At 39.2% G+C, this 23,994-nt stretch overlaps 1 protein-coding gene across 1 annotated transcript in view; it reads right to left on the bottom strand.

The window, feature by feature from the left end:
- The window catches only part of Babam2 (BRISC and BRCA1 A complex member 2), a 384,291-nt gene that overhangs the window by 251,178 nt on the left and 109,119 nt on the right, over positions 1-23,994 (bottom strand). Inside the window, exon 5 of the mRNA XM_051181825.1 lies at positions 3,676-3,870. Coding sequence (XP_051037782.1) covers positions 3,676-3,870 — 195 coding nt within the window. The remainder of the gene's footprint in view (positions 1-3,675; positions 3,871-23,994) is intronic.

The raw sequence follows: 23,994 nt of genomic DNA, 5'->3' as shown, positions 1-23,994 counted from the left end.
TAGTCAATGGTTTAAAACTTGAACTACAATGCATTGCTGATAGAGGTGTGAAACAGAATATTGTTATTATATCCAAAAATGGATATAAATTTGTTTATATCCATAAACAAATGAAAATAGAATTCCCAACTTTACATACACACTAACGAATCCACAGCAGGATCTTAATGGTGCTGAGACGTTCACTATAGCATTAGCTAAAAAGTAGAGCAAGGCGAGCTTCACTAAGGAATTAAACAAAATGTGCTGTGCACATGGAATAGTATGCAGCCTTAATAAAAAAGGAAACCATCACATGCTATGTACAACATGGATGAACTTTCTTTTTTCTTTTTTTTTTTTTTTTTTTTGAGACAGTGTTTTCCTATATAGCAAGGCTGTCCAGGAATTTGCTTTGTAGACCAAGCTGGACTCAAACTCACAAAATCTGCCTTTGCCTCCCGAGTACTGGGACTAAAGGTGTGCACCACCACCATCCGGTCATGATGAACTTGTAAAACAATATATCTAAATGAAATAAGATAGCCACACTAGGACACAGGCTGTACAATTACATTATATGAAGCAGCTAAGTGAAGTAAAGCCATTGAAACAGAAAGTAGACAGGCTAGGAGAAAGATGAAGTGGTCACTAATACAGACCCAGTTTGGATTTTGCAAGATGAAAAAGTTCTACATATATGCTGCCCAACAATGCCATTGTACTTGATTAAACTATATACCTAAGATGGAGGTGGTAAATTCAGCATCATATGTCTTATATACTGCAATATAATGACTCCAAAATAAAAACCAAGGCTGGTAGGATGGCTCAGTAGCTAAAGTGAGGACCTGAGTTCAAACCCAGGAACCCACATGCTGAAAGGAGAGAGCCAACTCCTGCAGGTTGTTGTCTACCTTGCACACACAGTCCATGGCACAGACAGCCCCAAAGACATGTACATACATACATAGCAATTAATAAATATTAGGAGGTTTCTTTTTAAATTTTCTTGTAGGACTGGCAAGATAATTAAGGATCATTAGTGGATAAAGGCCCTTTCTGCCAAGCCTCAAAACCTGAGTTCAATCTTCAAATCCCATCTGATAGGAAAGAATCAACTCCCACTAGCTGTCCTCTGGCCACCACATGAATATCATGGTGTGTATACACACACACACACACACACACAATACATACATACATACACATGCGCATATATATGTACATGTGTATATATACATATACATATATATGAAAATGAAAAAAGTAAAAGGAAAAACTTTGAACTGTTCAAACAGGAAGACTTGTTAGAAATTTTTTTAAACATATTGCTCATTTGTATGACTTTGGAAATCACATCCCTTAGTAAAAAGTTAAAAACCCCAAGGGAGATCATATTGAATTTAAGAAAAGAAGGGCTTGATGAAATCTCATAAAATCAGCAAGAGAAGAATACCTAACCTTGTTCTATGTGTCACTAGAACAAACACTCGCAGAACACCAATGATGCAGATGCCACTGTTCCCAGTGTGGGGTATGTGAAGCCGTGCCCTGAAACTTGACATTCCAATAGGAAAAGACAAGCAAGTGTTAATTAAGCATGGCAGGCTTCCTAAGGTGGTACACAACCATCCTGGTGTTCACACTTACAGGTATTAGTTCCTCCCTGGATGGGGGCTGTATCTAACAGACAATAAAAGTGATGGGCATCACCTGAGAGACTGGGTTGTAAAAGACAAGTTTCTGCTCACACATTCTCTCCATCTCTACTGCTTGTTTGCTGTAGCTAGGCCCCTGCCAGCTTAGAAGGCCCACTGTGTAGAGGCTCTATAGGGGAAGAGGCAGAGAATGGGAGGCAGCTTCCAGCCACCAGCTAGTACCAACTGAGGCCCTGGGATCAGTAGCCCACAGAGAACAGCACCTTCCTTCCCATCAGCCATACAAATGGACATACACTAAAACTCTTTCCAGTGGACTGCTGAGGAGACTAAAGCACTGGCCAACACTTCAATGCAGTCTAGAAGGTGCTCTATCCAGATGCCTAACAAACAAAAACTATGACAGTAAACATTATTATGTTCAGATACTGCATGCTGGAGTGGATATCTTACACACTAACATATAAATGATCTACTAAAAAGATACCTTTTAAAAAGAGCAGAATAATATTGGGGAAGAGAAACAGAACTGAACTTTAAGAACAAGGATAATAAAGGCTTACATATGAATGATTGCAACAGGATAGTTCCTACATGTGAAAAGATAAAAAAAAACAAACGAAACACTGAAATGTCATCAGTGACTAGAAGGACAAGGCATAGTGTATCTGTCCAATGGAATATTAACCAGCCATAAAAGAGAACGAAGTACCGAAACATGTATAACATAGACAGATCTGAAAGACATTCAGCTAAGTGAAAGCACCTAGTCACAGAACATTAGGGATGTGTTGTGGTCATCTCAAATGTTCAGAAATAAAATCTATAGCAACAGAAAGAAATTTAGAGATCCCCTAGGCTACAGTAGGGAAAAGACTAATGGCATTTGAATACGAAGGACCTTACTGGAGGGTGTCAGAGCCATTCTAGATCCTGATGGTGGTTGTGGAAATCAGCCAAATGACTGATAATCATAGAATTATACAATTAAAATAGATAAACTTTATAAAACATATCTCAAAAAATGAATTTTAAAAAAATGGGGCAGGACATTGTTGAAATGCATTAGTAGAAATTTAAAGCAGGAAGGGTGCTCACCATTCCCAGGAGGAAAAAAAAAAAAAAAACAGATGCAGAAACTCATGCAAAGTGCCTAGGGCAGGAGCTTGCTTAGGGTGCTTGCAAGGTGCAGAGGTGTAGCATGGCTAGAGTCCAGTGTGACAAGAGTAGAAGTGACAAGAAGACGAAGTGAGAGGATGCAAAAGGGAGGGAGGGAGGGAAGGAGGGAGGGAGGGAGGAATTACAGCATCTAGAGTTCATGTTACTACTGGGGAGATTGACTGCAGCGTTTACCTTGGTGGAGGGTGGGAGTGAAGGGGAAGTTATATGAAGTTCCTGGGCAAAGGAGGGTTATCATCTGCTTTGCATCTCAAAATGAACACACAATGCAAAGAAATTCTAAGCAGCAGCTAGCGTGGACATGGTGGCCACTCCTGTGATCCCATCACTCAGAAAGGAGAGATGAAAGACTCTGACTCTAAAGCTGACCTGGGCTGTAGCAAGTTAGAGGCCACTCTGAGCTATACAATGAGGCCTTGTCTTTTAAGAAAAGGGGTGGGGGTGGGACACACAAGGCTCCATATAACCTTCTGCATCCAGAGTCGCTGACCCTTCTTAACTGGTTGGGGCACTGAAGTCACTCCTTCAGTAGAAGGTAGAATCTGTCAGTGTCTTAAACTGTGGCCTGGCAGCCAGCCACCCACATTAGGACTTACATGGAGGAATAGAGCACAGGCAGTCCTCAGGCTCTCCCTGCCTTCTGAACATAGGAGAGTGGGGTGAAATCAAATTGTGCGTACTTCTCCCCTGATAGTCTTTACAAATAATAAACCTGATAACCACTAAGTCTCATTATGAGAAAGTACGCACGTGACCTAAGCAATCTGTAGGAAACGACTAGAGCTCACTCTACAGGGACAGGTTCTTGTCTCTAATTTCATCACTAAGTAACTGTCCTCTCTCTCTCCGCACTCACCCAGTTGTTTTTCTTCCCAGCATAAATTTCCATATTCTCTCCATACTGAGGCTCTTCCAGGAGCGTCTGGTACTCGAACATGAGGCGTGAGCTCTCGCGGAGGCGGCTGCACTGAAACTGGTGGTACTGCTGCACAAGCTCCCTCACCACAAGCAGGAGGCACTCAGGGTTTGAAGGGTTCCAGGAGGCAAGGTTCTGCAGAGTCAAAGACACAGACAAGTGAGAATAATCTCATACAAATCCCTGTCACAACTGCACATCAAAGCAGAGGAAGGGAACAATAAAAGGCCACGAGTGAGACTATTTCTGATGGGCAGTGCGCTCAGCCAGGGCGGCTAGTGAAGAATAGAACAGGTAGTGCCAAAGTAAGCGACCGAAATCAGCCGAAGGAAAAAAAAAATCTGTATTTGGCTCTTATTCTTTTATAATTTCTGTTTTTAACAAGCAGTACCTAAATTCAACACTCTATACAAAAGAATTTAATTCTACATCCACAGACCATCTGCATCTGTAACACCAGATGTAAATAAATGTTCTTCAAACAACAGCATTTCATAGAAATATAAACATAATAGTACGGAGCAATTAGGAAAAGGATAGGAATGGAGAAGGTACAAGGGAAAAAGAAGGGAGAAGAGTTAGAGCTAGTAAAATCATTCATTCTCTCCATAGTATGTGGGGGAATGTCTCGCCTCCTATTATGTATCAGCCACTAGTCTAGACAGGGAAGAAAGCAAGCCAAGTCCTTTGTCAAACTGAGATCTTGAGATCTTGTAGCAGTGAGGACTATGGTAACGACCTGATCACCTATATAGCTGAAGCCATAGCCTTCCTTGACTAATACTAAAGCATCAATGGTGCTCGCCAATGCTTCTGCAGAGTAAATGCAAACACCTGCACAATAAAAGGAGGTACAATAGCATCTTCAAATGGTCCTGAACATAGTCTAATGCCACAGATTTCTGAAGGGTCCCCAGGGATCTGCAGACCCACTGTAGAATCATCACACTGTACTATATTCCTTTAAAGATAACCAACGCATAGCCCCTACCTAAAGAAAATGAACAAACAAATGTCAAGGAATGCATTCACCAATGCCCTCGATATCCATGGTTTCAACATTCATAGATTCAGCCAACTGCAGATTAAAATCACTTAGAAAACAAACCATTTATACTGAACAGATATTTTTCCTTGTCCATTATTCTCTAAACACTGTGTAAATTTATTTAGTATCTCTAAAATACTGTGTAAATTTATTTACACAGTATTTATATTGCAAGCATCCTAAGAAAGCCATAGATGATGTGCATAGATTACTACAAAGAATTAAGCAGCTGCAAGTTTGGGATCCATGGCATCTCTTGGAACTGATTTCCCACATATAGCCCAGTAAGGACAATGGTACTTTGCTCTATTAAGTAGAATGATTTACAGGAACTTTATGGCAGTGAGGAAGGAACGAGGCATTCTTTCATTGACAGGAAGTATAGGGCTAAGCACTCACAAAAAGAGAAAGAGAAAATGCTTCAGCATCGCACAAGGAAGTAAGCACGGTGATATAAAAGTGATCTGGTCAGAAGAACACAGAATCTTGCATGGCAAAGCTCATGACCTTGACAGCCCGAGATTCCTTTGAGCTAGTCAAAACCTTATTCAAAATATTGACAGGATGTACGAACACAGACCAGAACTGAAAATGGACCATTACATAGCTTGCTATGTGTTTCCTTCAGAGATCATTCAATACTTATAAATAGGAAAGATAATGACGTTCTACTCTTAGTCATGTATGCCTTCTCAGGCAAAAAGAAAAGACTTTAGTCACCTCAGTTTCTATTTTTTTAAACCTTACCATTCTTCTTCAGTGTTTAGAAAGCTTCAAGCCCATATCCACACAATAACCCAAATTATAAAAACATATTATCTGGCAAACATCTCTGAGTAATTTGAATTTATTTCAAGTCATTCAACCTAATTGTCAAATTCACAGTGTAGACATGCCAACCAACACCTCCTTCCTGTTAAAAGACGGCCTCCCAATACCTGGAAATGCCTCTGACCTTGACCATTCAAACACACTTTGCTGGAAACCACACCCAGCAGTACAGGTTTGAACATACTAAACTAGATATGGACTTGTCCCCTATGGCTACATAACCGATTTTATTAAGTAAGCCATGTGGAAATCATTTTAACTAGAGAGGGAGAACATAGAAAATATAAAAGGTTTTAGTCTCCTGAAGGCCAAGACATATTTTAAAAACCATGTCTAAAATATAGGATGCTGAGCTTTGTAGTTCTCTTAAGTAGTAAATACAGCAGCATGCCCAACTTTTGGTCAGGGGAGGAGGCAGTGGTATACATTTCCAGGACTCTATTAAAAAAAAAAAAAAAAAAAAAAAAAGCAAAAAAAATAGCTATGTCTCAATTCACAAAGTTCTGCTCTACTTTATTTTTGTTAATGAACCAAGAAGATATCTTTAAGGAAGATGGCCACAAACTGGAGGCATGGGTACATATATGCTAACAAAAAAGAACATTACGGTAGATCCTAAAATGAAAAATAAAATACAATTGAAGAAAATGATCATCTCTAATCAAAGACAACAACTAACAGTTTGGACGAAGAACTTGTCCTCACTAATACCTGTGAAACAGTTGGAACTATGGTGGGGTGTGGTGAGTGGGGGTTAGTTCTTTTCAGAGACTGATTAACTGGTGGGGTTGGGGAACTGCTAATATCCACGTGCAGAGAGCAACTGAGACTGTATGAGACGTAAAGTTGCCCCCTTGACCCCAGTTTAGATCACTAAAATATCAGTGAAGCAGAGTCACGGCCCACTCCACAGGAATGGTGACTCCCCATTCCTGCTCTGGCTACCCTGTCCAGCTGCCAGCTATGAGGGATACTCCAGCTTAAATGACCCCCAGCCTTCCCGTGTTCCTTTTCTTATAAACCCACTCCCCTAAAATCAGCAGTTCCACAGACGGCCAGTCAATCCTCAGCTCTGTGTCTGTGCTGCCTGCCCTGAGCAAGTAGTGAGTCACAGCAGTGTCACAAGCTACTCAGTTTCATAGGGCTCACTCACAGCTATGTGATGGTACTTAGATCTCATCAAAGCAAATTCAGACAGGAGAAAACAGGGAAAGGTTGGGAAACATTTCCATGCCTTTGAGGAATTAAAAAGGGAAATAAATTAACACATGAGCCTTGAAATCACCACTGTCTAATAATAGGGAGGAATGATATCTCAGAGATTTCTCTTTACAAAAGGAATTTTGTGATAAAATTTGTCACTAAAAGAATGATGTGTAGTGTAGAATGGATTAGAAATAAATAAGGAAACCTAAAACTTATTATGGAATCCTGCCTAACATTCTAGCATAAAGGGAGATCAAAACCAAGGAACAAATATGAAAAATATGCAACCTTGTTAGGAATCAAAGAAGTGTGCCTTTAAAACATGGCATGATGTCATACAGAAAGACAACAAGTCTCCTTCCCAACATTAATGATCACATGTTCTCTCCAAAGAAAGCACCCTTACCCATACAGGGACTCCTGTTGATCAGAGTCTGAGCCTCCTTGGGTCCCTTGCAGATCCCATGGCTTTGCCCATTCTGAGCTTCCTGTTCTCACAGCCCACCTAGCCCCAGACCAGGCATTTACTCAGTGGTATGGCATTTACTTAAGGACACAGGTAAAGATCCACAGTAGTTTCTTATTCCCATGCGACACTCTGATTTGTCATGCTCCTCATATAGCATCCCACACAAGAGAGTTGGGCCAAAATTATGAGAAATAATTTTTATATTTTAAATTAGTCAATAATAGTGAAGGTATCACTTAATGGGTACTTTAACACTTGGGAGTATAAATATTCCACATAAAAATCATATATGCACAGAAAAAAGTTATCAACTGATTTCTATAATTGAAAGCCATTTCACAGTTTTTATTTTCTGATTTCCATATTCTCCAAAATTTCCATGTATAAATGTATGAATATGCTTATGTATGAATGCATTTAATATATGTCATAATGGGAAAATATTTTTTAAAAAACAGGACAGGATATTTCATTTCAAATTTTACCTGTGTACAGTACTGGGGACTGAACCCAGGACTTGAGCATGCAACGTACCAAACTACTTTTAATCTCAACCTTGTGGAGCCCATTCTGTTTGCCACTTGTAGTTATTTCTTTGTGGGGTTTGAAGAAAAAAATAGTATCATTTAACCCTGAATATGTTCATTTACCACTAACATTGAATTTATTGCTTCAATTCCAAGGCTCACAGGACACTTTGGGAATGTTAATGCCATATAATATAGTGACATGTAGTGGCCTCAGTGGTCTTTAGAAATAACTGATGACATTTTCCTAACAAACAGTAGCTGAATAAGCAGGAACTGCTTCAATGTCAGCTTGGAGCAAGATACAAATGACTACAACAAAAATAAATCTGCTATTGGCTTATTATTAACAGGACCATGTCACACATCAGCAATGAAAATCTCTATTATACCTTACCATACAAATAATTATTCAACATAAAGAGATGAAATTATCTTAGACATATTTTCATAATTCCTTCAAATACATCAATTTCCTACTTTCTTAAGCTAATGCGACATGAACATGGAAAGAATGATGAAGAGGAACACTGAGGAAGAATATTCAAGTCTACACACAGCATGCCTACTCCCTGTTCATATAACAACTCTCTAAATAGTGATGTACTCCTGCAGCCAGAAAAAAACAAACACAGATCACAACACTGTGATCACATCCCAGGTTGGAGACGGTGTTAGCTGACAGTAGCTATTTGGGGTCTTTATTCTTGAGAAGATTCAAGCACTAAGAACAAAATGAAGAACTTAGAAGGGAAGGGAGCACTGTGTATTCTTGTAGCACACTCACAGCGACAAATATTGGCAAGGCAAGAAATTACATAGGGCAGTAGTTCCATGCACCTAGTGGTTTTATTTTCAAATATTCTAATAAGTCTCTTGTAGGCAGGGCTTATTGCATTGGAGATTCAAGACTTTTGTTGTGATGTTTGAAGTTGCTAATTATAGTCTTTAGTACCTATTGGAAACAGAAGCAAACACCCATAACTAAACACTGAGCAGAACTAGAATCCAGATGCAGAGAGGAAGGACAAGATCACGCTGCAGAAACACATAGAGACAGCTGGCCTGAACAAGGAGGAGCTAACGGGCCCCCAGACTGATAGCTGGGAATCCAACATGGAACTGACTCAAACCTTCTGAACATGAGTCTCAGCTAGAAGGCCTGAGCAGTCTAAGGGACCTCAGACAGTGGAACCAGGATGTAACCCTGGTGCACAAAAGGACCTTGCAGGCACATCCCCCATGGAGGGATAACTGCCTTAACCTAGAGACAGGAGAGAAGTCCTAGTTTCTACTACAAATGATTTGACCTGACATGTGGAGTGGGGGAGGGGAGGGTGGTCAGGGTGCATATGAGGGGGAGAGAGAGGGAAAGAGGGAGGGAGAGGGAACTGGGATCAATATGTAAAATAAAAAAATTAAATTAAAAAAAAAGATTATAGGGATGTTAGGCTCGAATACTCAAGAAGAATGGCTGCAGGAAAATGGAATGTGTACTGGGAAAAGGGGGAGGCTCATGACCTATGTTCAATGGCCACCGCCCAGCCATGACCAGTGTGAGAAGGAAGCACCCCAACCATCTAAACCATCCAGAGCTCTCCACGGTTCTGATGTGCTTCTCAACAGAAAACCAACCCCCCCCTAGAGTGGGCCTGAAGCTCCTTCTAAAGGGGATTTATTCATTTTATTATCTTCTGTATATAAGTGATTTGGTGATTTGTTTGCATGTATTTTTTCTTCCTTTTTGCTTCATGGGGGTGCCTGATCCCTTTGGAGGTCAGAAAAGAGCATGTGTTGTGTGATATTTTGTTTGTGTTCTGACAAAGTTTGCCTCGCAATCAGAAGGTAGAACTAGCCACTAGTTAACCACAGAGTTCTGGAAGTCTGCACAGACAGGAAACAGAAAGTATGAAGACTGGGCACAGAGAGGAAGTGATAAGGTGAGGTGGAGACAGGTTCTTAGCTCTTTTGGTTGGAGAATTCTAAGAGGTAAGACGTCTCTGGTGGCTGCTGCTCTGCTTCTCTGATCTTTCAGCTTCTACCCTAATATCTGTCTCCAGGCTTTTATTACTTAAGATTAAATAAATTAACTCTTCAAGCATGGGTCTCCTGGGACTAGAATTATAGCCAGTTGTGAGCCACCATGTTGGGTTTCTAGGAACAGAACTTGAGTTCTATGCAAGAGCAACAAGTGCTCTTAACCAATGACCTAACTTCCCAGATCCTAGAAGGATTTTTTTTTTAATTGAAGAACAATTTCTTCTTCCTTTTTCTTTTTTTTTATTAATTTATTTTTTTACATTCCAACCCCAATTCACCCTCCCTCCTCTCCTCCCGATACCCCCTGCTCCCCTGCACCTCCCAACCTAGATGTCCCTCAACTGAAGAATGGAAAAAGAAAATGTGGTACATTTACACAATGGAGTACTACTCAGCAGTAAGAAACAATGACATCCTAAAATTCGCAGGCAAATGGACAGAGCTAGAAAAACCATCCTGAGTGAGGTAACCTAAAACCAGAAAGACATATACAGTATGTACTCACTTATAAGTGGATACCAGACATAAAGCAAAAGATATCCAGCCTTCAATCCACAAACCCAGAGAAGCTAGAACTGTCTTCCAGAAACAGATGGAAGCAGATGCAGAAATCCACAACTAACCAATGGGCCAAGCTCCTGAACTATAATCGAAGTGAGGGAGGAGAGATAATATGAACAAAGGAGTCAAGACCATGATGGGGAAACCCACAGAAAAAGGATTTTTGTTAAATGACTTGCAACATGATACCCATCAATCCATTCCCTGGCCTTAAAGTAAAACAGTAGCCAGCAAAGTCTCCTGGCTCCTAGTGTAACATGACCCTGACTCTAATTTCCTACTGACATGCAGCCAAAGGACAATGTAATGGGGAAAATATACAAATATCTTAATAATGAAAAGTAACTTTTTCATGTAATTTTGTGATAGTACTAACAAATCTCATAAAAAGAGAGAACACAAAAACAAAATGTAATTCTGAACTTGAAATGCAGTCTCCTAACAAGTTTACGCAGCTACTTGAAATATCCAAGTACCAGGACTCTAGAGTACCTTCAAATATCTACCACAAGATGATGAAGTGGTGTGGCACTCCAGAGTTTCTTTCACCTCAATTTTGGTCTAGGATACCAGAACCATTAGTGCTGGAACACTGGCTTAATTTCTTCTATAAGCAAGCAAGCTTTAATTCTAACATATGAGAAAGTACACCAAAATTGTAGTTGTGGCTCCATTTAGAAAATTCAAAGCCTATGTTATCAGTCCTTGCCCATCAGAAGGTGCTGACAGACCACTTTTTAGTTGCTCTTAAAAGAAGGGACAAGCACACAGCCCCACCCCACAATGAATCTCCAGCTCAACTGTGTCTCTAGGATCACACAGCTCACTTCGAGGTTGTATTTCTTTCTTCTCTCGCAGAAGCACTCTCAAATGGCACAGGAATGAAGAGAAAAGCAAGAATGCCCTCCAAGGAAAAGGCCTATGAGCATTCTTCTATGTACACTAACCACTGAGAGAGTGCAACCATTCTTCCTATATGTGAAAGAATACTAATACACCAGTGTTCCTGAATATGACATAAGCACCTTATAGTACCAGATTGAATACCAATTAAACCCATTTCTTCTACAGGTGGTCACCTTTTCCCACATAATTTTAAGGTGCTAGCTTTTAAATATGAGATCTGGTCAAGACCAAAATGCTCATTTTACACCTGTTTCTCAGAGAAAATATGAAGTAATATCGGTGCTAAGATTAATGTGAAACAAAACACCAGTATAAAATTTGATTAACAAATCATCAACATAAAACAGCTTTAATTTTCCAGCACAGACTGGCTGAGGCTCTGACAAATGCCATTGCTGTTAACCTGGCTGCTGATGTCACACACTGCCCCATCCATGCTGCTCGGACCTGGTAGCAAGCATGCAAGGGCAGAACGAGAACTCGAAATGTGACTCCAGCATGACTCCAAATGTTTTTCCTAGGGACGTATTGAATCTTCCAGGTTGCTTGAATATCATCCAGGGATGTGATTCTGAAGGAGACAGCTTGTTACTGCTTTTCCTGGCTGTACTGCAAGAAACAACAGTGTGAGCTTATTTTAAATTAATGTGTGCGTCTGTGTTTCTTTACAAGAAATTAACTGCAACCATTCAGTTAAAGCAAACACTTTGTGTTTCACTTTCCATTATGAAACATCTTCAGGATCCTCTCAAACTGAGGAAGCTAAAAATTTCTAATTTTAATTGCCACTTTCCAACGTGGAGCAATTTAAATCACAATGAAAGACCTTTCAAGCTTAGTGACCTGTGGGGCAATGAGTGTTTTATAAGTGAGAAGGTTCCTAACCATTATCTCATGGCAAGAGTGTCATGATAGAGTATGTCTTTCTCGTTCACGGACACTTTGCAACAATGCATCTCCCATAGAAGACAGAAAGCAACAGCTTCAACCAGATTGTTATTTATAACCAGGGAAACATCTGCAGGCTGACACCTGCCTTCTGTCCTCTGTCCTAACTGACTTTCCTAGTTAGACCAGTCCCCTGTGCTAGGTTGTTCTCACCATAGCTGAGCCCCTTGGACTTCAGTCTAGACCTGAATAAAGCATGTGTCAGACATTTCTCTTAATCCAAACCCCATGTACAGACTTTCCTAGCCAAGAAGTGACCTGGTCACACAATTTGTGTGTATATGAACAGGGAAAACTACCTAAAAGGAAGTGATTTCATCTGTTTTTGTTATAACAGGAGCACGTATCTACAAGAGCCAGAAAGAGAAAGCAATACAAAGCAGGTAATTAAGTAAAGAAGACACAAATACTGTTCACGTTGTAAGAGCTTTCATTGTCTTTAGCTTTTTTCTTTAAAACTCTAGCCCTTGTTCATACATGTATATGATGTATATGATGTACATATACACGCTCAAGCATACACATACACATAAAATTAATTAAATAGAAAAACTCTAACCCTTAGAATTTGGTCCATATAATGACTATGACACAAGCATACAGTAAGTTTCAACCCATTGTTTGATGTTCAACATCGATTCTACCTCCTTCTGCTAACACCCACTCAAATTTCCTTAAGAAGGTACCCCTCCTCATTATCATCCACCGGTCTAGAATAAGAACTATCAGATAAAACTGCTGCCTCCCAAACCCAAATATTTCCTATGCACCCAACCTCAAAGACTAACTCAGCCTCAGTCAAACTCAGTAAGATAATAGCAATATGAGCTAGACTAACTGAGAAATGAAGGCTTGCCTTCTTCCCAAGGTGGGAGAATACCATGTGAACTGAAGTAATTGTATTATATTCACAGCAGCAGGGCAACTGACCAATTATGTGGTTATGGGGAATAAGAGTCAACACAATGCGAAGCAAAGAAAAAATGGGATGCAGATTCAATGCAATCCCCATTAAAATCCCAGCACAATTCTTCACTGACCTTGAAAGGATAATAATCAACTTTATATGGAAAAACAAAAGACCCAGGATGGCCAAAACAACCCTATACAATAAAAGAACTTCAGGAGGCATCACCATTCCTGACTTTAAGCTCTACTACAGAGCTATAGCTCTGAAAATAGCCTGATATTGGCACAAAAAATAGACAGGTAGACCAATGGAATCGAATTGAAAATTCTGATATAAACTCACACACCTATGAACACCTGATTTTTGAGAAAATAGCTAAAAGAATACAATGGGGTGAGGAAAGCATCTTCAACAAATGGTGCTGGCACAATTGGATGACGGTGTGTAGAAGACTGCAGGTAGACCCATGTCTGCCGCCACTCACAAAACTCAAGTCCAAATGGATCAAAGACCTCAACATAAATCTAGCTACACTGAACCTCTTAGAAGAGAAAGTAGGAGGTACCCTTGAACAAATTGGTATAGGAGACCACTTCCTGAACATAACTCCAGGAGCACAGACACTCAGATCAACAATTAATAAATGGGACCTCTTCAAACTTAGAAGCTTCTGTAAGACAAAGGACACAGTGGACAAGACCAAATGGTAGCCCACAGACTGGGAAAAGATTTTCACCAATCCTACATCTGGCAAAGGGCTGATCTCCAAAATATACAAAGAACTCAAGAAACTAGTCAACAAAACACCAAATAACCCTATTTAAAAATGGGGTACAGAACTGAAGAAAGAATTCTCAATAAAGGAAATCAAAAAAGCTGAAAGCCACTTAAGAAAGTGCTCACCATCCTTAGCTATCAGGGAAATGCAAATCAAAACAACTCTGAGATACCATCTTACTCCTGTCAGAATGGCTAAAATTAGAAACACCAATGACAACTCATGCTGGAGAGGATGTGGAGAAATGGGAACACTCCTCCACTGCTGGTGGGAGTGCAAACTCGTACAGCCATTTTGGAGATCAGTATGATGGTTCCTCAGGAAAATGGGAAAATAGCAATCCCTCTCTTAGGCATATACGCAAATGATCCACATCCATGCAACAAAGACATGTGCTCAACTATGTTCATAGCATTATTTGTAATAGCAAGAACCTGGAAGTAACCTAGATGCCCCTCAACTGAAGAATGGATAAAGAAGACATGGCACATCTACACAATGGAATACTACTCTGCAGAAAAAAAAAAATGGAATCTTGAAATTCGGGGGCAAGTGGATGGAACTTGAAGAAACCATCCTGAGTGAGGTAATCCAGTCACAAAAAGAGGAACATGGTATGTACTCACTCATATATGGATTTTTAGACCTAGAGCAAAGGATCACCAGCCTATAATTCACACTGCCAGAGGAACTAGGATGCAAGGTGTATTCTAAGAGATTCATATAAAGTCCCTCACAGAAGGGGGAAAGGACAAGTCCCCCAGAGCACATGGGAAGTGGGGGGGGCAGTGAGTGGAGACAGAAGTAGGAGAAAGAGAGGGGGAGGAGAGGAAAGCACATGTGACTAGGAAGATTGAGTCAGGAGAGGAATAAAAGAGAGAGAGGGAGAGAGAGAACATAAAAGAGGGAGCCATTATTGATTTGAAGAGAAAACTGAACCTAAAGAAAGTTCTAGTGACCTACAAGACTGCTGCCAACTAACAATTTGAGCATCCATGCAAAGGCTACCATAAATGCCCTTCCCGGATAGTGAGATCAACAACTAACTTATCCACCATCATGGAGCCCTCATCTAGTACCTGTTGGAAACAGAAGCAAAAATCCATACCTAAACACTGAGTCGAACTAGAATCCAGATGCAGATGGAGAGGACAAGACCAGTTTGCAGAAACACATAGAGACAGCTGACCTGAACAAGGAGGAGCTAACGGGCCCCCAGACTGATAGCTGGGAATCCAGCATGGGACTGACTCAGACCCCCTGAATATGGGTCTCAGCTAGAAGGCCTGAGCAGTCTAAGGAACCTCAGACAGTGGAACCAGGATGTATTCCTGGTGCACAAAAGGACCTTGCGGACACCTCCCCCATGGAGGGATACTCCCTTAACCTTGAGACAGGAGAGAAGTCCTAGGCCCTACTTAAAATGACTTGACAGATCTACATGACCCCACGTGGATGGCATTGCCCTACATGTGGAATTGGGGTGGAGGGATGGGAGGAGAGGGTGGTCAGGGTGCATGTGAGGGGGCAGAGAGGGTAAGAGGGAGGGAGGGAGAGGGAACTGGGATCGACATGTAAAATAAATAAATAATACTAACATTAAAAAAAAAATAAAAGGAAAACTAGGTTCATTGGTGATACTACTTCAGCTACAAGACCAATCTTATTTTAAGTCCACCTGTGGTCTTTTAGAATCCTATGAGCCAGTGAACTCCCTTTACTTTTTTCAGATCATTTGAATCAGGTTTCTATTACTTTAAAAGAAGAGGACCAAAATAAAAGGAGGAAGAGGAAGAACAGGAGGGGGAAGACCAGATACACCAAAACTGATGCTAGTATTTTGCCTTCTCTAGGAACAAAGGGAAAGGTATAGAAACTCTTACCAAGCCACGTCGTTATTGAGAAACCTTTAACCTTAAAGTATAGAGTCACTTTAGGTACTCATGTTTTCCACCAGAGATTAAAACTTGAGGATCTCCTTCCATTCTTGAGTCAGAAAATCTGCAAAAAGGATGAAGGTATTTTCACTAACCCTCTGAAGATTATAATCATTTCTGTTATGGGAAAAATAAACAAAAATGAAAGAGGGAAAACAGAAGGCTATATGCTTATAAAATATGACTCATTTAGTAAAATATATCTAAGATGCTCCCCACCCTAGAGTTCTTCAAACATCAAAAAGGTATTTATTTCAGTAGGCAACAAAGCAAGACTTTCAAAGGGGCCAACAGACCCACTAAAGGATGTAAAGAATGAACTGGTCAAGACCCGATAAGGATACTTTGATTACTGACATGTAACTTGGGGCCGTATATAATAATCTGCACCTAGCCCTTACTGAGCACAAAGCTTGGAGAGGTCTTCACTGACTTCATGGTCCTTTACCCAGGAGATATTTTTACCTTTGCTCTAGTTGACTAGAACACATTCAGCACGTACAAGCTGTCTTGTAGTATCACATGAATGCTGGCTACATGCCAAGCTAGGAATGTGTGCCTTGGAGCAGAAAAACTTCCTATCTTCTGCAAACAATCTCTCTCCATAGACTTCAAATGGGCCACACAAAGCAGCCACGGTTATTGCACTCAAACCATATATCAACTTGGCAATGCATAGTGAACACAGTTTAATGAACTGTCACTTCTTCAAACTAGTCATCCTAAACCCATACCTTACCAGTTCTTTCCAAACTGTGGTGTGTCCAATATTGTCATGAATAATTACACATTTACCCAGTCCAATTAAGTGCTTCTAAAATCTTAGCCAGGCTTTCGCATTCCAAGCTGCCAATGTCTACTGCCATCAGCCCACCACCAATCAAGTAGAAGGGGCTCCTTTTCTCAATTATTTCTCTTTTTAAAAAAGAAATCTCTGCCAAGTATAGTGGTCATACTATATGCTAGTGATCACAAGTAAAGCAGAAGCAGAATTCAGCAGTCAAGGTATCACCTCAGTCTTCACTAACCAACAGAACAATGTGGAAGAATCTTTAAAAGGTATGCTCACAGGCCCCACCATTGAGACATGGATTTAATGAGCCCAGAATGACACCTATATTTTGGGTGTAGAGAATCTATTCTGTGTTTCTGAGCCGTAGTCTGGCATTTAATAGCAAAGTAGAAAATTTAATCCTCTTTAGAGGTAAGAAATTGTCATTAAAGGCTCGACTGTTTTACAAAGAATTCCTTAGACCCTCGTATAAACTCCATTGTTGTACGATGGTTCGACTCTCCCTTCTAGACTTTTCTGCTACTTGTCCCACAAGTTTCTCAGGAAGTAAGAGAATTTGTCTATAAAAAAATGTCTCTCACAACCAAAGTTTTCTAAAAAGAAAAACTCCTGGAATCCAGGACTACCTAAATCTGGGGGAAAGGAAGGGAGTAGGCATGATGTATTTCAACAATGGAGAGGCAGAAGTCAGCTGAATATCAGCTTCACCTATATAGCAAGTTCAAGGCCAGCATCATCTACATGAGAGCCTATTTTGGGAAAGGGAAAGCCAATCCTACCCTTGCTGGTTTCTGTTGCTCCCACAGCCCTTTATTTTGCTAAATTTCGCACCTCTTCCCCTCTTCTGCCTGGACATGGAGTGCCTTCCAGGCCTCTCCTGGAACCCCAGCATTCTGGGTTTGACAACAATTTTGCCCCAAGGGAAGTAAGCACCAACTATTGTGTGATCATTCTTAAATTTATTTGCATTTAATTTTAAATCATCTTTATACCAAATATTTTTGTAATGGCTCAAATAATATGACAGAATCACAAAGCACTTATAAATTGGCAGCTGGAGCCTGCAGCCATGCTTTCTCTGACCCACACAAAATTTTGATTTGAAGATCTTTAGACAAGGCAGACACACTTCAGCAGGTCACAGTCCTGCTAATTCTCACAGCTGCTGTATCACCTTCTTCCTTCATCTGTATGACTTGACTGGCCCCTCCTGATGTCCCAGTTTACAAGCCCTGTGGTTATGATTTTAGGACATTTCCTAAAGATTTGACTTAGTTCTTTCCATGGTTCCTTTATTTATGTTACAGCCAGTAGGTGATTGTTAGTTTTATGTTTGCAAAATACAACAGAAAGAGTAGGTAGACTTCCTTTGTGATTAACAGTAACACAGAAAGCTTTCTGTTCAATGAACCCAGTAATATTCACCATGAGTGACTGTCTGGGTAACAGTTATCAACTACCACTTTCCTTCAATGAGACTACTTTAAAAAGCATCTGAGAACAGAGATCATATCTTACTCATCTCTGTACAAAGACTGTGTTAAATAGCCTGAGTTTTACAACTTACACATTTGACTATTTTCAAGGAATGATCACTATAATTTATTACAAGCTAAACAAGATACATTAAAGGATCCAAGAATTGTCAAGGGTCAATAAAGATAATGAATCATTTCAGCCAAGTCTATCTGATGGCTATGAGCAGAAGTTAACAAAAGAATATTGGACAGTAACTCTGAAAATACAATATTGCAATATGACTAATTATAGACATCAGTCATTAAAAATTTAGGCCATATTAAAAAACAGTATCTTTCAAGCATTTGGAGATAGGATTTCTTTTTCAAGGCTAGCACATGAAATAAGAATGCAAAAAAAATTATCAAAACAAAATGAAATATCATGGCTTAATAGATGAGACCTGGAGGGTACAAAACAGCACATTAAATCATTTTCCAGTTCAAAAAAACTGCATGAGATGTTGGTCTTCCTGTTTTTCATAAACCTTATAATTGTGCTTCCAGAAAACTACCAAGCATCTGCCTCTATGTAGCTTATTCTTTATCTTGGAGCTCTCACAAGGAAATAGAGAGTACACTGTGCCAGGACCAGTATCTTCTCCAGCCAAAATCATTAAGTCTTGGAGCCAATTTCCTCTTGGTAAATTTTGATGAAATTCCTTCCATTTGCAGCTTCCTTACTTAGTGGTAATGGCTGCACATGTCACAAGTCAATATATATGTACATGTGTTTAACAATATACATTATTTATTTCATGGTTGTAGATATAGCAATGCACCCAGGTAAATATACATCCATCTATGCAGTCACACACAAATGTACAGTTCTGTGAAGGTTCCTAGAATCTACTGGTGTGATTCTCTGTGACTACCATTTCTTAATTGGGACAAAATTCTCTGAGACTTCACATTACTCTGTAACTCAGCATCAACCAACTTTTCTAGGTAGCTGCAGCATAACGAGAAGACTGGTTAAAAATAATTCTAATGCTTTGTATAGTCCCTTAAGTGCTTCTGAATCATCAAAGAAAGATAAAATTAGGTTCTATTTTAAGGTATAGGGTATTTATCAAAATTAAATTAGGTTTTAAAACATGGTGATGCATATATAACTTATATCATAAATTTTTATGAATTTAAATATTTCATTAATTGAACTAACCTTATTTCCTCCTATTTACTCTTAATAAAATGAAACTTGTAATTTTATGTCTCTCATTTATAATATGAATACATCATACACATAATTAACAAGGACCGCAGATTAAGCATAACACACATTGTTCATCATTGTATCTAATCCTTCAGTCCTTCAATGGCTAGCCTGTTGATTATCTAGTTGTTGTTTAACGTAAACTATACTTCATATAATCCATGTTTCTTGATGGACTAAAGTAATTTATTAGAAGACCATGTGATACAGATACATTTTTAAAATAGTGAGGTCACGGGGGCTAAGTAAATAGAACTGTTACAATAAATGGCATGGACTTTAATAATCCTTCTGCTGCTTCTGGTAATTCTTTTCTTCTACCAACACACAGCACACACACACAGACACACATACACACACACACCACACACACACACTCTCACACACACACACATGTACACACACACCCCTCTCACTTTGCTATAAGTATTATTGCAAATTCTAATCTCTGTCATATATTATACACAATTTCTAAATAAAGACTAAGATACATCCATGTCACATAATCTCTTACAATGGCCATTTTACTTAACTAAAATCTCTAGTAAGGGGAGGAAGGTTATTTTTTGTTTGTGTTTTTGAACCAGAAGATAGAAAATTAAGATATATATACACCAAACAGCTTATATAACATTCAAAGAAAGGAATAAATTGATAAATTATACAATCCAGGACATAGCAAAAATCCTCTCTGTTGTAATTTTATAGGGTGAATTATCTTGTTTCTTAAATATGAATTGAAAAGAGAAAAAAATGGAGAAAACATCTAAGTTAAAAGATACTAGGAAAGAAAATAATCACGCTGTATAGATCTTGGTTCAAACAATATCAGAGATATCAGAGATATTGCTCAGAGATATATGAGCAATAGCAGGTTATTTGAAGAGACAATAGAACCACTGTTAGTGTATTTAAGATATGAAAGTAGTATTTTTGGTTATGATTTTAAAAGGATACTTTTAAGCACCACAATAAAATATCTATAGATGAAATGGCATGTTTGAGATTTGATTCAAAGTAATCTGCCAGGCAATAAGGATAGGAGGATAGAGAAAAAGCCTTGGTGACGACGGAAGCCGGATTACAGGGCCACGGAGTTTCATGGCCATGCTTTCTACTTATATACATGCTAAAGTCCCCAAAAGACAAAGACTCCCCATAAGAAGAAACTTGATGGCTAAAACTAGTTTTTATTTCTAAACACTACACTCTGATTTCTAGACATGCCCAACTGAACATCTACAAACACAATGGGAAGCCAAATGGTTAAGAAGCACTGCTATTAATCCTTAATTTTAAATGTTATAAACAAAGAGACATGTATTCAGCAAAAAGCACCGTAAGGCCAAGTTTGCAGCACAAAGAACATTTATTTGCACCAGAGCTATGTTTGCCATGCACAGGTTGGCTAGAGTCCCTTCATGAACATCTCATAGGGCATTATTTTCTTAGAAAACCCAAACTTTCATAAAGCATGCTACAAATTGCACAAAAGTTTAGATTTTTGTTTTAACTGCTATAAACAAAAGGCCTAAAAATTTCCAATGAAAAATGAGGGAAGGGCATGGAAGGAAAGAGAGGAAGGTGTTCTCTAGACTTGCTTTACGAAATCAGGCATTAGGTTAATGGCTAATATCTCAAGTGGGGAGAGTTTCTCTGTTTTTATACACAAAGGCTTTGCTTGTTTGTTTGTTTGCTTGCTTGTTTTGCACATTCATTCTGTTTTTTGAGAGAAGTCCTCAAGTAACTCATGTTTTTAAACTCTTGCTCCTCCAGCAATCCAAGCACACAAAGTCAATGTCTATAATAGCCATTTATCTTTTTGTTATAATAAAACACTTTTAATTTAATCTGAGCAGATTTTTAATGAGTTTAGAGGAATGGCAATGAGATAGAAGACAAAATAAATGGTTAACTTTCAATTATTTCAATTATTCTTATTCAAGTCTTAATAATAAATTAGGTTTAAATAATAATTAAACTCACTGAAATAAATTTTACTTTTTGAAAACAAAATTGCCAAAATTGCTGTCACGTCAGCTTGACAGCACTTTAAATTAATAAAATTAAATGTGCTTTTAAAACATGCATATAGCCAGACAGTGATGCTCCACACCTTTAATCTCAGCACTCAGGAGAAAGAAGCAGGCATATTTCTGAGTTAGAGGCCAGGAGCTGGTCTACAGAGCTAGCTCCGGGACAGCCAGAACTATACAGAGAAACCAAATCCTGTTTCAAAAAAACAAAAAAAAAACAGAAAACAAAAAAAAAAAAAAAACCCATGCCTTTACAAATGCAAATTATGTTAGAACAATCACTACTCTTACCAATTATTTTCATTTCAATGCAATGTTTGTATTAATTCTTTAAGACTCTCATACATTCATACGATGTATTTTGATCAAACTGACACCCCTTAACTCCTAACTCCACTCTCTTCAAACTTCCTGTCCTTTTGGGGGATTTTGTATTTTGTTTGTTTGTGTTGCCCTTATACTTACGGTGATGGGATATCTACTGGTGCACAGGTGACCTACCAGGGGCTATATCCTTAAAGTGCTCTTCTCAGAAGCGACAACTGCCCCCGGCTATGCTCCACACTGAAATGCTAACTGGCTTGATCCTGTGTGGATGATAGGAGAGGCTGTGAGTATGTGAGTGCCCCAGTTCCTCTCTTGGCCATGGGACACTGCTGTACTCCCTGACCTCTGACCTCTGACTCTTAACACTCTTTCTGCCTCCTCTTCTGCAATTGTTTGGAGCCTTGATAGGAGGGGTGTAATAAAGATGCTCTATATATGACTGAGCAAAAAAAATTTTTAATCTTGTACAGGACTCCTTTGTTTTTAGAAACTGATTAAAGGTATCTAAGAGGCGTTATTTTTTGACACAAGAGATAGGCTCTTATTAAATCACTCCAGTTTGCCTTGGACTCACTCTGTAGCCCTAACAGTCCATGAACTATAAAGCCTCCAACCTCAGTCTCTTAAATAGCTGAAATTATAGGCCAACGCTAGGCCTAGATTTCCATTTTAGAGACTAAGTAATTAGGTGCCCCTCTTTGAAAAGTCCTACAATAATCCAGACTTCTACTTTTCAATCTGGCTTCTTCATAAATGTTCTTGAAACACATTCAAGAATATGTATTAAATGTGTTAAATGTTTTGCTTATAATAATATTATAAGTCTTTGGAATTTTTGTAACTGTAACAACTTAACAACAGTTTTTTAGAAACACACACAAGGTTCACTGGGTCACTGCCAGTGCTAGGCTACAGAGCACTCTGCAGTTAAAGGAGTGCATCAGCCCTGTGCAAGGGTGAGCTGGCGCTTCACTTCGCAGGGTTAAATATCTTGGCTTTCCAAAGCTTGTGTGGGGGCTGCAATTTGGCATAAAATTCTCAGCCGGATGCAGATAATTCCTCTGAAAAAAATGTTTTTATAATAGCTAAGGTTTGTGCTTTGAAAAATGTTAGAGAAAGCATATATTATATCCAGGTTCAATTTTCATAATACTTTTTTTTTCCTTTTTCATGTGTTCTCCCTGAAGCTAACCCAAGTACAGCAGGCTAATCCACAAACATAAAGACTTAGTAAGTCCAAAAGCTCACTTCTCTCAATAGTTTAAATATAAGAACAAAACTCACAATAAGCTACATCAATTATAAAGAACATAGGGCTTTTCTGAAAACATAGTTCCATGCTGCCCTCGATCATTTTTGTCCTCATGCCCCATTTTGTTTCTGTTTTTACAGTGAAAGTGATGTTTTATCCATTCCTCACAATAGCCTTGTGGGGCAGATACTAATACTATTTGGTTCATCAATTGAAAAAGCATAACAACTAAGTATCATAGCCAGCATACCCTACCTGGTGCAGCAGAGTGAGAATGGCAGCTAGGCTGTGTCACCCAGTGTTCACCTTTACTACGTGCAGTTCTCAACTCTAGTCATCATTAGAACTGACACTCTGAAACCACTGAGGCCCAAGTGTGGCTACTGCCAGTGTTGACTGTCAATTTGACTGGACTTAGAATGCTCTAAGAGTCACACCTCTTTGTGTGTCCAGAATAAAGAGATCTGAGGGAAAACCAGCAAGAAAATGTGTCTGCCTCACGTCTTCTAAGTATGCCTGTCACTGCCATCGGGTTCTTTGCTTCTTCAATGTGTACTCAATACCAGCAAAGCTCCAGAGAACCTAAAGGTCTCTAGCTGCCACACCTGCACTGGAGTGGTACCAACCACAGTAGGTTGGGCCCACCCAAATCAATCATCCTTGGTAATCCTAAGAGATCACAGAAGCCAGCCTAAACTACTATACTCAGCAAAACCTTTAATTGCCATAGTTGGAGAAAACAAGATAGTCCACAATAAAGTCAAATTTAAACAATATCTATCTACAAATCCAGTCCTACAGAAGATACTAGAAAGAAAACTCCAACCCAAGGATGTGTAACTTACCCATGAAAACACAGGAAATAAATAATCTCACACCAGAAAAACCAAAAGAAGGAAAGCACACACACACACACACACACACACACACACACAAACAAACACACACACATCAACA

The sequence above is a fragment of the Phodopus roborovskii genome, unplaced genomic scaffold, assembly GCF_943737965.1.
Source record: "Phodopus roborovskii unplaced genomic scaffold, PHOROB, whole genome shotgun sequence".
NCBI classification, from domain to species: Eukaryota; Metazoa; Chordata; class Mammalia; order Rodentia; family Cricetidae; genus Phodopus; species Phodopus roborovskii.
This window is presented reverse-complemented; position numbering and strand designations above follow the sequence as displayed.